Source organism: Odontesthes bonariensis, chromosome 23 (genome assembly GCF_027942865.1).
Source record: "Odontesthes bonariensis isolate fOdoBon6 chromosome 23, fOdoBon6.hap1, whole genome shotgun sequence".
Lineage (NCBI taxonomy): Eukaryota > Metazoa > Chordata > Actinopteri > Atheriniformes > Atherinopsidae > Odontesthes > Odontesthes bonariensis.
In genome coordinates, this window is record NC_134528.1 from 21,033,992 (window position 1) to 21,050,256 (window position 16,265).

The 16,265-nt window shown below is 43.3% G+C and overlaps 3 protein-coding genes and 1 non-coding gene across 4 annotated transcripts; 3 read left to right on the plus strand and 1 right to left on the minus strand.

Annotated features, from left to right (window-relative positions):
* The first annotated feature begins 571 nt into the window (after positions 1-571).
* Positions 572-2,611, plus strand: LOC142373868 (aquaporin-8-like). The gene is made up of 5 exons (XM_075457321.1): positions 572-831; positions 930-1,056; positions 1,181-1,395; positions 2,311-2,445; positions 2,528-2,611. The coding sequence occupies exons 1-5, from the start codon at positions 572-574 to the stop codon at positions 2,571-2,573; spliced, it is 783 nt and encodes a 260-aa protein (XP_075313436.1). The 3' UTR covers positions 2,574-2,611.
* Positions 2,612-2,882: 271 nt separating this feature from the next.
* Positions 2,883-4,220, minus strand: hbae5 (hemoglobin, alpha embryonic 5). The gene is made up of 3 exons (XM_075456867.1): positions 4,097-4,220; positions 3,252-3,459; positions 2,883-3,076 (listed from the first exon to the last, which is right to left on the minus strand). The coding sequence occupies exons 1-3, from the start codon at positions 4,189-4,191 to the stop codon at positions 2,948-2,950; spliced, it is 432 nt and encodes a 143-aa protein (XP_075312982.1). The 5' UTR covers positions 4,192-4,220; the 3' UTR covers positions 2,883-2,947.
* On the plus strand, positions 3,617-3,710 carry trnai-uau (transfer RNA isoleucine (anticodon UAU)). The gene is made up of 2 exons: positions 3,617-3,654; positions 3,675-3,710. It is a non-coding gene; the product is annotated as a tRNA-Ile (tRNA).
* Positions 4,221-6,311: 2,091 nt separating the features above from the next.
* Positions 6,312-7,077, plus strand: hbbe2 (hemoglobin beta embryonic-2). Its single transcript, XM_075456795.1, has 3 exons — positions 6,312-6,433; positions 6,534-6,756; positions 6,854-7,077. Exons 1-3 carry the CDS (start codon positions 6,342-6,344, stop codon positions 6,980-6,982), a joined length of 444 nt encoding a protein of 147 aa, XP_075312910.1. The 5' UTR covers positions 6,312-6,341; the 3' UTR covers positions 6,983-7,077.
* Positions 7,078-16,265: the final 9,188 nt, after the last annotated feature.

Here is a 16,265-nt window from a genome sequence, read left to right on the forward strand (position 1 = left end):
TTCTAGGTTATGCTTTTGTTGTCAGTCCATGTTTAGTTTTGCCTTAGTTTCCCTTCACTCTGTTCCTTAAGTTCATTCACTTCACCTGTGTTTTTTCCTCAGCTGCACTCACTCCCAGCCCTCTATTTAGTTTCCTGCCTCCCCTGTCGTTTTCTCGGATTGTTGTTTGTTACCTGTCTTGACCTGATTCCCTCTTCCCATGATTACCACGTTTTCCAAGTTAAGTATTTATTTATTCCTTGCCATGTCAAGTATTTTCGTTTGTTCCTTATAGCTACGTTTTTCTCCGGCTCAGCCGCACCTTTGGTTTGCACTTTGTTTCTTTGTTTAATAAATCAACCCCTTTTTTGAAAGTCCGCACCCGTGTCCTCCCTTCCCTCCTGACCAAACCTGACAACCTTGAGTGTTTTATGAGCAGTGGGTTCAGTGTGCCAACAGTGACGATAAAAACCACAACACCTTGCAGTTCCCTTGACTCACTCAGCAGACTCATTCAGGTATACGTGCAGGAAGTGGAAGCATCGGAGGCTGAGTGACCTGCAGGCAAAAGTAAGACGAAAAAGTGGCAACCATGGGTGTAGAGAAAATGGAAATGGAAGACGTGGATTCTGCTCTTATGAAAAGGGGGGAGAAACCACCGATGTCCAAGCCTCGCAACAAATATGAGAGATTATACCAACCATGCCTGGCTGAAATTGTCGGGACCATGTTTTTTGTTTTCATTGGCTGCGTGTCAGTCATTGAGAACGTGCCAGCGGGTGGACGGCTGCAGCCAGCCCTGGTGCACGGGCTGGCTGTGGCAGTGATGGTGGCTGTCATGGACAACATTAGGTAACTGTTTTTGCTTTATGTGTTTTACATGCGTTTTAAGGAGTTAGGATTGAGAAATCAATCATATGCTCTTAACTTGTCTTTGCTGCTCCTTGAAGTGGTGCCCATTTCAACCCTCCCTTCACTATTGCCATCTACTTGTGTGGAGGCATAGAGCTGATGATGGTAGGTCCCTACCTTGTCAGCCAGCTGATTGGAGGAGTGCTTGGAGCTGGAATGGCCAAGGTCAGCTAAATCCAAGCAACCCAAACAATATATTCTAAGGGGATGGATGTTTGAGTTCTCTTATTCGCAGCAAAATCCGCAAGAGGAATAAAACTTTCCCACTTTACCCACCCACGTTTCACAGCTGATGACCCCTGTCGAACGCTACAACAACGCGACCGGAGCAGCATTTGATATCCTCAAGTCAGAGAGCCAGCTGTACAGGGCCATCTTCGGTGAGGTGGCCATGACCTGCCTGGTGACCATGGTGGTGCTGCTGGTGGCGGTCAACGACAAGACGAAAAACCCACTCGCCCCGTTTCTGGTGGGCTGCACCGTCATCATCAACATCTTGGCAGGGTGAGATAAAAGGCTGGTGATCATGGCAGGCAACGCAGCAGGCCACGTGTCAGCTGTTTATTGTGTACGATATCACCTGCGTTAAACATTTACACCAAATGTGACGTAGTTGTGGCTGCCTTACCATGACGCACATGGTAACAAAATACTTATCATAGAATGACAGATGGAATGTGGACACTTTAAAAGTACAGACAGTCGGATATAGGTAAAACCACAAGTTGATGAGGAAGTGTGAAGATATAGTTGTCTCTTTAAAACATCTACTGTCTTATGCCTCTTGCATTTTCCCTTGCAATGTGATTCATGGCTTTTCTGTGCTTGTAAAAGGAGTGTAACGTTACAAAAAGCCCAAAGTCCTCATCAGCCTGATACCTGATGACTTATGTCCCCACATAACACAGAAAAGGTGTATTTCAACAGGCAAGCAGTATATCCACCATCTCACAATGATAAAGTGTAGATTTCATAATCAATAGTGCACCAAAGTGTGGAGGACAGAGACTGCTGCCGTGATACCACTCACTGGTTTATGGTCCGCTGATTTGAAGCCCCGACTTTGACAGCAGTTAGTATTTACTGTGTGAGGAATTGTAGCTTTTTTGAATGAAAGTCAGAGGTCTTCAGAAGTGGTTTGGAGTCAGCCCCCCCCGGTAACTGTTATTCACTTGGATCTCTGTCCTTTCCACAGCAGAACAAAGCTAAAGGATAAACAACATGACCAACACAACCAAGAGCAGCCCATGGCTCACATATCTATGAGAATGGCTCAGACACTTTCACCTGCACAGCTAATAGCTGGACGAATAACAGCTAACCATCATAAAGGGATCAATTAATTTAATCCCTTTTTTATTTTATTTTTTTATATATATCTATAGTAAAAACCTTTTCCTTTTCTTTTTGTGGGTGCAGGGGGGACATCTCAGGGTGCTGTCTGAATCCTGCTCGGGCTTTCGGTCCGGCTGTGATGACCAACTACTGGACCTACCACTGGGTGTACTGGGTGGGGCCCATTGGAGGAGGTCTGCTGGCCGCTGCTTTGCTCAGGTAAGAGAATCCGTCCCATTGATTGGTTGGCACCAGTGACGATAACCTGTACTTGTCTCACTGCGGCTTTTTCCTGTTTCAGGCTCATCCTAGGAGATAATAAGTTACGAGTAGTTATGAGGTCGTAACAGCGTTTACTGTGAGTTTACCGTCATTGTAAAAAATAATTAAATAATTATAAGTAGCCTACATACTTTTGGATCTTATAATGATGTCTGTGTTCTGTCTGATGTATGTCAGCTTGTGTAATAGGAGGATTGTTTTCAATGTGAAATAAAAAAAAAAAGAAAAACTGCCAACTCTTCCCACCACATTCTTTCATCCTTTAAATACCATAAAGATGTATTATCACATATTATCACAGCCAACAGCAACAGAAAAAAAGACAATTGCACAATAGGTTTTGGGCAGCGTACAATTTTTATTTTTTTTTGTGCAAAATCTTTTATTTATTTATCCACGAATTAAAATGTGTCACACTGCCTCCCCCTCCACGGACCCCTCAGCGGTATCTCTCGGACAGAGCCAGAGCCACGGCGGCCAGGAATTTGTCGAAGGCCACATGGGCCTCTGGGGTGAAGTCTTTGGGGAACATGGAGGCGATCACCACCTGAATGCATTGCGCCAGGATCTGCGGACAGAGAGGACACGTTTATGGCTACAAGGTTTAGCACTGTCAAATAGACGATCTGAAAAGGGGAATCCAATATGGAAACCCCTTGCGCACAAATTAATCGACTACCACACCGTGATTTCTGTCTGCATCTGGCATCATAATGGGCACCAGTCCGTGACTCCTGTCTTACCTTAAAGTTGGCCGGGTCCACCCTCATCTGGAAGGCGTGCTTCTCACTGAGTTCCAGCAAGCCTTTAGTCAGGTCGTCAATCTTGGCCACGGCCTGAGCGACTCCTGTCATAATGACCTTGCCGTGTTTCTTCACGGGAGCAGAGCCGTAGCCAATTTCTGGCCAGTGGGCGAAGTAGGTCTTAGTTTGGGGGTAAACGACGATCATCCTGCGGAGAAGGAGAGGATGTTGGAATACCCGATTGTTGTGAGAGGCAGAAGGGGATTCTAAGTGAGCCACGAGCATACGTTTAAAGGGATAAAATAATGAACACCTTTAGATTGATATAATTTGACAAATTAGATTCTGTGAGAGAGGGTGTCCGGGCTCCAGTGGCGCAATCGGTCAGCGCGCGGTACTTATAAGACAGTGACCTGCAGAGCAATGCCGAGGTTGTGAGTTCAAGCCTCACCTGGAGCCCTGTGACGTTTTACAGTGTCACTTGGGCGTCTGAATAGAAATCTAATGGGATTGTCCTGTTTGTGTGGTCTCAAAAGAAAAAAAAAAAAAACAATTGAAATACGTTGCGATTTTCCATCATCAATGTTCACTCCGTTCCGGTGCCTAATAAGTTTACTTTCACCTTTTTTTTTTTTTTCTGGAAGCGATTTACTTTAATGTTCTTACGAACTGCCTAACAAATAAAGTTCGCTATCAAAGCAAAAAAGAAAGTAAGCAAACTCTCCAAATTGATGTAACGTGCTCAGACGGGAGCCGAGATTTGTGGACATCAGCAAGAGACCTCGCGTCTCATGAAACTGTCTCTGACGTTACTAATGTCAAATATGTGTAAACCCGACACTCACCTGCCCAGAGCATCCGCCCCAATAGCATCGGCTGACTTGGCGACCTTGGCCCAAAGCGCCTTGACCGCATCCCTGTCCTTCTCTGTCAAACTCATGTCTGCTCACTTCTGTCTCTTTCTCTACCTGAATCAGATGGTGATTCCAGGTTACTCTGGCGTCCTTCTTAAATTCAGTTGGCCCAAATGTCACACCCACGGGAACTTGTGCCAAGCCGCGTCCATTGACGCAGATAGGACCATTCGAACTCCCCTGATAGAAACTTCGGTGGCCTGATGCCAGCGCCAGAGACTCTATCGGCTGGCCACATCACGGGCGTCAGTTGGCACGAATATGACCATTTACATATCTAGGACGCATGAAGCCACACTCTGGCTCTCTGGAGGGCCACGAAGGGTTAAGGCAGAAGCTCTGGGTCCACCGATGGGCTCAAGGACACCCCATAGGTCACAGCAGGTCACAGGTGTAGAATCTATGGAGCAAGCGGGCGCAAATGGGTGCAGCATAACCTGCCAGAAGAAAGTGATCAAATTTTCAAGGAATTGATTACAAGCACATACACTGAAGTCAAACAAGTTTAAGACTTAATTTCAAACTATTCCGTTTTTTGTGACGTGCTCCCTTCATTATGTCTTCCTGGGACAGAAACTCACACTTTGTTTGGACTTTGTTATGGATTGTTATGGATTTTAAAAACTTTTTGTTGAAAATTGTTATGGATTTTAATGCTTGGACAGGTGCTGGTTGGCCTATACTACTGCCAAGATCTACATTTTCACACAATGCAGGTTGATCAGAGTTAGAATCTCGTGTTACTTTTGTTTGCAGTTTACAAAAAAAGTGTGTGTGTGTGTGTGTGAGGGGGCACGAACACATTATTTTATATTCGATAAAACAAATGCATTCCCCTTTTTATGTCATCATGAAAACAGAGATAATATGAGTCATCTAAGAAAAGCTGTGAAGAAGTAGTCATGTGTGCCAACAACTCTGAAATCCGTCTGCGATTTATCAGTGATTGCATTTTTTTAATTTGGCAATTATTTTTTGGCCGCCGTCATCATTTTATTTCCTATCAGGGGGAGAAAATAGCGCCGAAGGCCTTTATCGCGCAGCTCAAGTATTTGCTTAATCAAAACGCCTGTAGATTTGGGAGAGCTAGGGGAGGGGGGGCTCTGGGTGGAGGGGGCGCTGCTGCAGATAACACCAGTGTGGTTATGCAGATAACACTTTCGAGCTGCACGAAACACTCTCGAGCTACTTGGGAGAAATGCAAAACTATGTGCACTGGCCGATATTTCAAAACGAAGTGAAATGAGATTCAATAAAGATGGTTGTCTTCGGATTTATTCATTATAAAAAACATTTTTTTTAATTTTCACATTGTAACGCTTATTAAACTTAATAAGTTGAAAACGGGAAATGAGTTGTTTTTCACTTTTCAGATTTGGAAGTCGACCCGAAATGCACACAACCCGCGTCCATTTCTCTCAGGGTTTCTCCCTTTCATATCTTTATTTGTGGTATTAAGAAGTGGATTTGTGCCAGGTCTTCGCCAAATGACGCTTTATACGCTGTTAATTGACAGTAACGACAAACAAGCAACAGACTTCAGTTCTGCAGCTCAAGATCCTTTACTTGTCCTGCGCGCTGCAAAATGCCCTTTAAAGGCATGTTGACAGCAGCTTCAGCTTAAAGAAAAAAGAAAAAAAATATTTAAATGGCCACATCAACATTATCCGTCTACAATATTTGATAGGCTGCATTTAAATTAAGTGAAATTGGGGATTCGTTTCGCAAGAAAAAACACCCGAATATATATGTATTTATACACACACACACACACATATATATATATATATATATATATATATATATATATATATATATATATATATATATATATATAGCCTACAGTATATAATAGAAAAGAATATAATATACAGGTGCTGCATATATGTATAGCCTATAGGTTATATTCTATATATATGTATTTCATAAATATACATAGGCGCATATATGTTGTCATTGATATGTAAAACTATTACAACAATATTAAAACATGCCGTGGCAGCAACTTCTGGAGAAGTCCGCTGTTTATCTTGAGCGCATCATCTCCAGCCTATCATCTCCTTTCACCTTCAGGGCGTGGGGAACTGCGAGACATTTAAATAGACCGCGGTCACCGTGAAGCAGTATTCAGTCTTTTCTCTTTCAAGCCTGAACCAAAGAAAAACCTAAAGCCACCATGGTTGCCTGGTCTGAACAAGAGCGCAGCATCATCACCAGCATCTTCTCCAGCCTGGACTATGATGATGTAGGCCCCAAGGCTCTCTGCAGGTAACAGAACGCGGGCTGCGGGAGAGTCATCCGTCCTCCTCCCTCCAAACCTCCTTTCTGCTCATTCGCATCCCTCTTAACCATTCTTCTTCCCTCGCAGGTGTCTGATCGTTTACCCCTGGACTCAGAGGTATTTCGGCGGCTTCGGAAACCTCTACAATGCTGAGGCCATCAAGACCAACCCCAACATCGCGGCCCACGGAATCAAGGTGCTGCACGGTCTGGACCGCGCTGTGAAGAACATGGACGACATCAAGGGCACCTACGCCGAGCTCAGCGTCCTGCACTCCGAGAAGCTGCACGTGGACCCCGACAACTTCAAGGTATAGAATTATTCCTCCTTCACTTTGTGGTCACTTTGTGGTTAGTTTATAAAAAGACAAAGGCAAATGAAACGTATCTTTTCTTTCCTCCGCACAGCTGTTGGCTGACTGCCTGACCATCGTCATTGCCGCTAAGATGGGCGCTGGATTCAGCCCACAGATTCAGGCTACCTTCCAAAAGTTCCTGGCAGTGGTGGTGTCCGCTCTGGGAAGGCAGTACCACTAAACCCGGCAGCCTCTGCAGCTGGAGAGGACACAAAACGCCTCTTCACATGTGTTATGTGTCTCCTCTAAAAATGAATAAAGTCCCACCAAAGCAAAGTCCTGCTGTTGTCCCTATTTTTCGGTTTGTTTTTGCGTTTTTAAAAAGAAATGATTGTTTTTATTCCCTGCCTCCCAAAGAGCTATAATAGGCGGAGAGTTCAGTGACGATGGGGCAAAATGTCAAACCCTTGATAAGAGACCGATGCACTGAAAAGTGAACATTTTCAAGACAAACACACGATGCACTGAGTCAGCCGCAGCTGTCTGCTCTCTTAAGATCAAACGAGAACTAGGAGGTAGGTGAGACTTTTGAGCTCTTTTTTTAAATTTTTTTTTATATCTATACGACTCTTGAAAACACCTCTGTTATCTGGGACCGCAGCTCCAGAGACAGATAAGAGCCTCGAAGCCTCCGACAACTCGCTTTCACGAGAGACATTCAAAACCCACAAAGGAACAGCTGATTGCTGAAGGGAGCGAGAGGAAACAGCACTCACTCAGTGACATCATTTCAGGCCGAAAACAAAAACAAACCGAGAAACATAAACTGGGTCATCATCTACTGCAGATGCCCTTTTAAGAATAGATTTAATTCACCTCAGTTGAGGATATATCAGTAACTAACACATTATTTGGATGATCGGCCGTTATTTGGCAGCTCTCCTGGGATTGTTTTGCAAAGCAAAAGACCAGTAAAATATGTGGAATGAGTTGACTTGACTGGTGCTAAACAAACAAACAAACAAACAAAAAAAAAAAAATACTACTGAACAACAGCTGGGAGCAAAACACAGCTGCACTTGTTTTGACAAGAACACCCCACCCAGTTCACTCCAGCCACAACAGATGCAGGAGGCCTTTTCTCATTCATCTTCATACTCGGACGAGTTGAAAATGTGCAGCCGCCTGTCGAATCCAGCAGGTGCCCCCACTTTCATGTCTCACGAGACTCCTCCATGAGGTGTTTGTTTGTCTCGTTTGTCTTTGGCTGTCTGAGAAATGTGAAGGCAGTTTGATCCGCAGAGGAGCGTCTCATTCGGTCATGTCCATGATCGCTTCTGCATTCCAGTTTTTTTCACTTACATCGACTCGTGTCATGGTAAAAAAATCGCGTCATCGGGAAATTCAAACAAATCTGTGTTTTAAGGTCAAATTTACTCTTCAAACAATTCAAAACAGATCCAAACTTTTTTTGAGGAAGAGAAAAGCATTCCCCGGGACGCGTTTCAGGACCATGGAAAGCTCTTGATTTAGAACAAATGGGCTTTGGATTTGGGGTGATCACTCGCTTACCAAAGCATACTCCTTCAGAGACAGCTCAGAAATTCAGCACCACAGACAGCTCCACATTCAGTGCCGTTTGGACAGGACTATCGGCTCAACCCAGCATTTATTACAAATTAGGGTAATCCAGCACCGGGCAGGGCACTTCCTCAAGCAATCTTTATCACACTACAATCAGTTAAAGCAGACCTCATCTCTAAGAGTATAAGATTTAAAACATCAGGTGGCAATAGAAAAAATCCTGTCGTACCCACCGGAGCTCAAAAATAGATAAACCCCAACTCATCGTTGATTCAACAAAAAAAATAATAAGCCAACCTGCAGAAGCAGTGTGGGGAAAACAGAGACGCTATTTTCTCTCCCTTCGTATCTCTGCGGGCTGTGTAAACTGTGCAGACCGAAGTGCAAACCGAACAGTCCCCTGCTTCCGAGCAGTAAACACCAACAGGTGCAGCTATCGGTAGGTGGCAGCATATGAAGGGAGAGAAAATAGCGCCAAGCGATTGTGAGGTCTGACTTTTTCTGGATGAACGACTTTGTGATACTTTCATACAGCTTCCTGTCAAAAGAGGCGAACTATCCCTTTAACAGCGATGATCTTAGAAGCAGCTGTTGTTAAACATTAATCAAAAAGTTTCCATTATCTGTCCTATCACACTTTTACTGTGATTTCAGAAAAGGGCACATAACAATTACAGCAGCATTAAAAGTATTTAAACAATTTTAATGATGTTTTAGACAATAAGTAACATTGTGCAGCTCTTTTCGTTGTTCTTTCTAAGGCGTTTGACACAGTGGATCATGCAATATTAAAGCAAATTCAAATCAGTGTCAGAAGGTTTGAAAATTCGGGCAGAGCGTAGGAACCACTCCTATTTGTATATCAATAATTCAAATGCCGATTTGCTCTAGATACAGTCATGGGGCACTGAAGTTCATTACAAACCTCGATGTATGTTGTATCCCTGCATTGGATGATCTGCCTTGTTCTCATGTAGATTCAAACACTGGCACAATCTCGTTTTTAAAGCTACTAGGCCTTCGCCCATCCTACCCACAGACCTATGCCCTCCACAAAAAAAAATAAATAAATACTTGAAGCTATACACTCCACTCCCAAGATTAATTAGTTTTTATGGCTCATACTGAGTTTGGTAGAAATTACTCTAAAAATACTGCTCTCTGGGGTCAGCTGCTTCAAAACTGCTTGAATATTATATCTTTAATTCATTTAAACAAATTCTCAACATTCCAGATGGTGGAACATTTTGACCGTAAATGTTGTGATTGATCATTCCTGCTCCTTGCTATGACTGTTGCAATGACTTGATAAGCAATTAGTTTGATGCCTTTTTCGTTTAGTTTGAGATGTTAATTTTGATGGCTATGTTTCTCATTTCATATAAAGCGTAAATGGAAACAATCTTGTATTTGCATCCACATTGCTATAACTAGCCATAGCTGGTCAAAGCTACTGCTTGCCAACCCCAATATCAGGCCGCTGATATATGCTCAGAGACACTCCAGAAACACCCACAAGCTACATCTCAGACTCTATGGGCCTCAGTTAGCATGTTAAATGTTAGAGTTCATGACAGTACAATTAGAAAAAGACTGAACAAGTATGGCTTGTTTGGAAAGGTTGCAGGAGAAATCCTCCTCTCTCTAAAGAGAACATGATAGCACAGCTTAGGTTTATAAAGTTGCATCTGAAAAAAAACCAACAACAACCCACTTCTGACTTCTTGGACAGACGAGACCAAAGTGGAGAACTGTGGTCATAATGCGCAGGACCAGAATTAGTGAAACCCAAACACAGCTCATCAGCACAAACACCTCATACCAACTGTCAAACATGGTGGTGGAGGGCTGCTGATTTGGACTTGTTTTGCAACCAAAGGACCTGGGGTCCGTTTCACAAAGCAGGTTCAAGCAACTCTGAGTCTATTCCTGATCTCTGAGTTGATCTACTCTGAGATAGAAAACTCTGAGTTTTCGGTTCCAGAAACGCTGATTTGAGTGAGGTTAATCAACTCTGGTTCACCTTGAGTTTAGCGCGTGCACCACAACTTTAAAAAGCTAGCATTAATGGAGCCCCGATTCGACGAGTCACCTTGGCAACGGGGAAGAGGAGGGGCTACGTTTTTCACCAACCTCGAATTGGAAATATAATGCGCTCATACGGCGAGTTTCAATACGTTTTTAGAAATAAGTGCAACACCGTTGCAGCAACAAAAGTGTAAGTTTAAATGTAGTATTTTGCAATCACAATAATATTACAGGGAAACTGCTTGAATGGTAGCCCATTCATTTAGTTCATTTAGGTGCAATCCCGCAGGGGAGAAGCGCACTTAGCAGCAGTTTAAGATGAAATATAAAAACATTGTTCAAACAGGTGAGACCTCGGCATGGAGGTACCTCATTCTGATCATGTTTTACACTGTAAAGTAAATAGTAAGTGGCTATTTGACTGTGCAGTTATTTTATTCCCAACATAATGCTGTTTTCACACACATAAATGTCTTCTCATCTATATCATCCATCCATCCATTTTCTATACCGCTGAATCCGTCAGTCGGGTCGCGGGGGGGCTGGAGCCTATCCCAGCGGTCAATGGGCAAGAGGCGGGGTACACCCTGGAGAGGCCGACAGTCCATCACAGGGCCACATAGAGACAAACGAGACAAACAACCATACACACTCACAGTCACTCCGAAGGACAATTTAGAGTCATCATCAATATCATGTTCTGTTAAATAATTAAGCCTATTTAAACTAACACAGACTTCTACTCAGGCAACAGAAAGAAGGCAGATTCCCGTAAAACGGGTGGTGCCCAGCACCACCACCTCTAACGGGAGGGCAGTGGCAGCTGAGGGAATCCCCGGAGGGAATCCACCCCCAAGACACGAGTGCCTTTATAAAATATAATAGGCCTATATGTCTTTTTTTAAGCCTATTCATACAAATATTTATTTGTCTTTTATGTCTTTTTTTTTCTTTTGTCCCAACAGATTCTGATGGTGCCGCTCAAAAAGATAATTGTCTGTAAATGCAAAAATCTATGCGCGGTCTGATAACCATCTCCAACGAATATTTATTTCTCTGCGCAATAATGCTGCACCTTCATCCACGGGATCGTTGTCAAAAGGACATGTTCGTGAAAAAAGTCGCCTCCTACTGTGCCTAATGGACTTATAGAAGTAGAAGAACTCGTTCTGCTGACTGAATGAATGAGGAAATCAAATGGCGTGTGTGGCTGAAAGAGGGCGGAGACAGAAAGAAACTCGAGGTTTCTTGAATAAAACCTGGTCCCGACCAGGTTAGGTTCAGAGAGTCTGTTACTCCGGTAACTGACCGTGAGGTTAAGTTACCTCTCTTTGTGAAACAGGCTAGAGTTACCCCTCTTTCTCGGGGTTGAGTTACCTCCCTTTGTGAAACGGAAAACTCAGAGTTTCCCTCATTTCAGGGTTAACCAACTCAGAGTTTTCACTAAACCTGCTACGTGACCTCTGGTTATGGTTTATAATTATGATACCATGGCTTTATATCGGCTGTTCTGTGGCTCAACATGATGTGGCCTGTCATGTCATGGCGTCTCTATATGTGTGGACACATCAGGTGCTGTAGGTTTATGTCTCTTGAAGGATTTTGATATCACTTTTTAAGCGCAAATAAATTGGCAAGTTATGAAAATCTGTCTCACGCACACGTAGGCTACTTGCGTGCTTTCGTCTGGAAAAGCCATGGAAACAGAACGGAACGCGTTCCATCCTCTATAAAAGGCTGCTGAGTTCTTTACTTCCTTCTTTTTTACCTGGACTTGGACTGAACATCCACAAAGCTTTGGTAAAAAACCTGGTCAGCCTTTTATTGCTGAAAAAGTTGGTGAATCACACAAGGAAGAAGAAAAAACTCAACCAGAAATGATGCAAGCACTCGGAGAACACCTGGTCGGAACACTAAGTCCAACCGGTGAGCAAAATGAAATGAATGTTTTTTCCTGCATATCAATGATTTATTTTATTAGAAATAACTAATTCCCCCAAAATAGGAATATTGTCTGTTATGGCACTTATTTATAGGAGCCATCACTTTTGTGGATATAAAGGTCGTCGAGATAAAAAAAATTCCCAAGAGTTTAGCAACATCATTGGTTTACACTGTAAAGTTTTTGGATGTAGCATAAAGTTGGTCCGCGTTTATTTGAATTCCCGGGAAAAGTGAAGAATGTTATAGCCTAATGGCGGTTTAGTGATTTAAAAAGAATGTTATTTTTTAGTCGAGAGGATCTGTTTTGTCCAATTTTGTCTTGCAATTTTACAAAACAAAATGGCGACTTAGAGTTTTTTCATAAAATGCTCTGAATGCATTTTTTTGTTGTTGTTGGTCACTATGGAAACTATGGAACTATTAAAATAAGCTTTCTGAACAGACGTCAGAACGTCCCGGCGTCAACCAGCTGAGTTTACGTGATAAATTAAATTTCAATTTGTGGTCTGTTTTTATCAAAACACACAATAATTGCATCTGTTATAAGTGAGCAAACAGCTTTTTGTGCCTCCTCTACTCATTTTTGTACTGATGAAAGTCATTATATTTTTGTACATTCACCCGGTTGCCGTGTTTTTTTTTTTTTTAACTTCTGCCTTCCTTTAAACCTGTTTCATCTGGGCGTAATGTTGTTTTTCCCTCCAAAAAAAAAATGCTTTGGGTTGTTCAAAATGAAGTCCCCTATACTTATGCACTATGTATACTGTTTGTGTTGAACCAAATACGTTTTATTTCAAAGGTAAGGCAAATTGAAGTGTTTTAACTCTGAGGTGATGGTGCATGCAGTCCTCAATTTAATCTGCTTCAACCACATAAACATATACGCACACACACACTTCTGATAAAGCACTATTTACATGTGGTGTTTCAGCACATCCTTTAAAGAAAGTACTAAAATGTTTGCAATTCAACTTTCTTTCTCACAGGTCTTGGCAACATCGGAGAGCGTCCTGCAGCTGAGGGATTCCCCGAGCTACCCCGCATCATCGATGAAGATGACGGTAACAGTCTCGCTAGCTATGTCTCCTCAGATGATGAGAATGTGCTGAGAGGTCCTATTGGTGTAGTTTATAACGATGTTGACGTCCCTGACTTGGAAGTCGATTATTATGAGATTTGGGGTTTTGCTGATGAGCCAGAGGACTCTGATACAGATAGCTGTACCAGTGAGGGCACACTGTACTTGTACTCTGAGGGAGATGCTTGGTTTGATCTAGAGGAAAGCGATGTAGAGGATACAGATAGCTGTACCAGTGAGGAATCGGTGTACTCGTCCTCTGAGGGAAAAGCTTGTTGGTCTGATCCTGAGGAAAGCGATGCAGAGGACTCCGATTGTTCCGCTTCTGGCCCTCGCACCTCCAGTAAGAGGAGCAGGGAGGAAAGCGAAGAATCGCAGCCCGATGCCAAGAGGCCGAGGAAGAGTTGTGAGGAGAGCTTTGGAGAGGAGCAGTTCTCTCCAAAGCCACCTCCCTCAACCTCTGGCCTCAGCTTCCCACAGAGTCTGGGCTGGGATGTTAAGAGGGCGAGATGGGATGACAGCAGTGACTCAGACTAAAGTTGTCATACAAGGCCTTTCTTTACCGGTCGCTAAATTTTGTTTTCTTAAACTTTAGTAGGTAACATTTGAGTCTAGCTGGACTGATAATGCCTTAGGTAGCGTCTTGCACCAGGGTCTTTCTTTATCCGGTCGCTAGATTTTGGAATACAATATTTTAGAGCGGTGTTTTACATTGGGCAGGGCTGGCACAGCCTGCGGTAGCGTCTTGCATCAGGCCAATGTAATGCTGTAATACTAAATGTTATGAGAATGTCGTGTGTGTAGTAGGAAGAGGACTCAAATGCAGGGCACAGAAGGCAGGCATGGCAAACAAAGTGAGCTTTAACTATAACTGGTCTGAACTAATGAAGACGTCCAGGAATATATAAAAACCACAGGAGAGAGTCAAAGAGTGGCGTTCCAAATAAGTAACGTGGCAGGAAGATGAATGGACAGAGTAGCAAAGCACCAAAGGACAGGTGCAGACAAAAGAAGAAGACCCAAAACTGATAAGAAATATCATGTGTAGGTTGTTATTCAGGGGCTAACTTCATGTTTATTTATTCAAAAATGTCGAATTTCTGATACATATTGACCATTTACTGATAGCATTAGATTTATTTGACCCGTGGATCGGTTATCAAATGTTACGTTCACCTGTCGGTGGACCTCAAAGAGATAAATGACAGCTTGCGAGAGAGTGAGAGACGGGGTGGCAGTGTGTCAGGAGAAAGAGCGGGTCATCCACTAATCAAAGGGTTGGTAGTTTGATCCCCACATCCTCAAGTTCAGATGTTGAAGTGTCTTTGGGCAAGGCACCCAAACTCTGGTGTTGATGTTGGGTTAGAGTCAGACAACGCGTCAGGGGACGAGTGGAAATATTGAGGGATGTAGAAGATTACGTATGGTTTATAAAACTTGTGTTCTGTTATAAGGTGGAATCATCATAATACGTAACGGTGTCGTGGTCACCTGGTAGTTATCGGTTTGATTGAGTGGTTGCTGCATGTCAGAGAGAAAGAGGGGGACGCACTGAACTCACCTTTGGAATTTTTTTCAGGCAAAAGATAGCACTGTGAGCGAGTGTGTTGTGAAAGTTACAAACCGGTTTATCTGCAGGACTTGGCTTTGTAATTCATTTGCAAACTAGATATGATAGTAAGCATTCTCTTCACTGCTACCTGTGTCATGTCACAGTCATATAAGTACAGGAAGCTGGAACTGTCTTCACAGGCTACGTTTCAGGAGGGGGTCCCTCCTTCTGATCCAGGCCTGATTCAAATCAAAGTACTTTATTAATCCTGCGAGGGGAAGTTAAAGGATTCCCCCTCGCAGGATTAATAAAGTGTCCACCTCTGATGTTTCTCTTTTGTGTGAACACATGTCACGCTGGCCTGAGCCTCTGTGGGCTTCCTGCTGATGGAAGGACCAGCGGATGGCAAAGAAACAACAACTCTGACACCAACGGAGGACAAACTGGAACACCTGAGCTACCGCAGGTAACATATTGTGCAAAACAGGTGAGTGCATGATTCCGTCTGACTAATGAACGAAATCTACAGAAATCAATGTGTGCTAGCTCACACATGTTGAGTACTTGTGCAGTTTCTCCTTCCTTTTCCTGCTGTGTTTTACCGAGGTGATCATGGATGAGAGAAGACTCGAGCACAGATCCGAAAGAGAGAGACTGTGGACCCGACATTGCCCTTATGCACCCAGGGTTTCCGTGACGACGAGGAGCTCCCAGCCGGATGAGAGAAGCTGATGTTAAAAAAAAAAAAGCAATAAAGGAGGACTTGGGGTAGGTCCTTTTTAGTGTCACAAAGTCGTGATCAGTTAAAAGGCACATTATATACTGCATTTAGAGGATATTAGCTGATATTATAGAAAAAAGTAAAGAAACAAGCTGCTTTTTTAAAAACAAAAGATGACAAAATTGTCACAAAGTTATGCTTAAGCTTAAATCAGGACTTTCTTTCTGTCTCCCTTGTAGCACCTCACAGTGGACATCCACCAGTCCCAGGAAGCTCCAGCAGCACAGCCGTCCCCTGAACACACTCCAGCACCACATCTGCTCCCAGACACCGGACTATTGATCGGCCCCAGCTGAAACGATGAAAAGCATCCCACACCGAGCCGTACAGATGAAGCCGTCTCCGTGTGTGAAGCTCCTCGCAGACACACAGAGAAGAAGATCTGCTCACCTACACCTGCAGAAATAACACAGTCGAGACAAGACACAGACAATTGGGACTGAAAGACAACCAGTGGGACAGTGTTGTTCTTTAAAGACATTATTCGTAAATGGTGTGTTTAAAAAAATGTTTGCATTTACATTTTACATGCTGCTTTGGTGCTGGAATCAATAAAA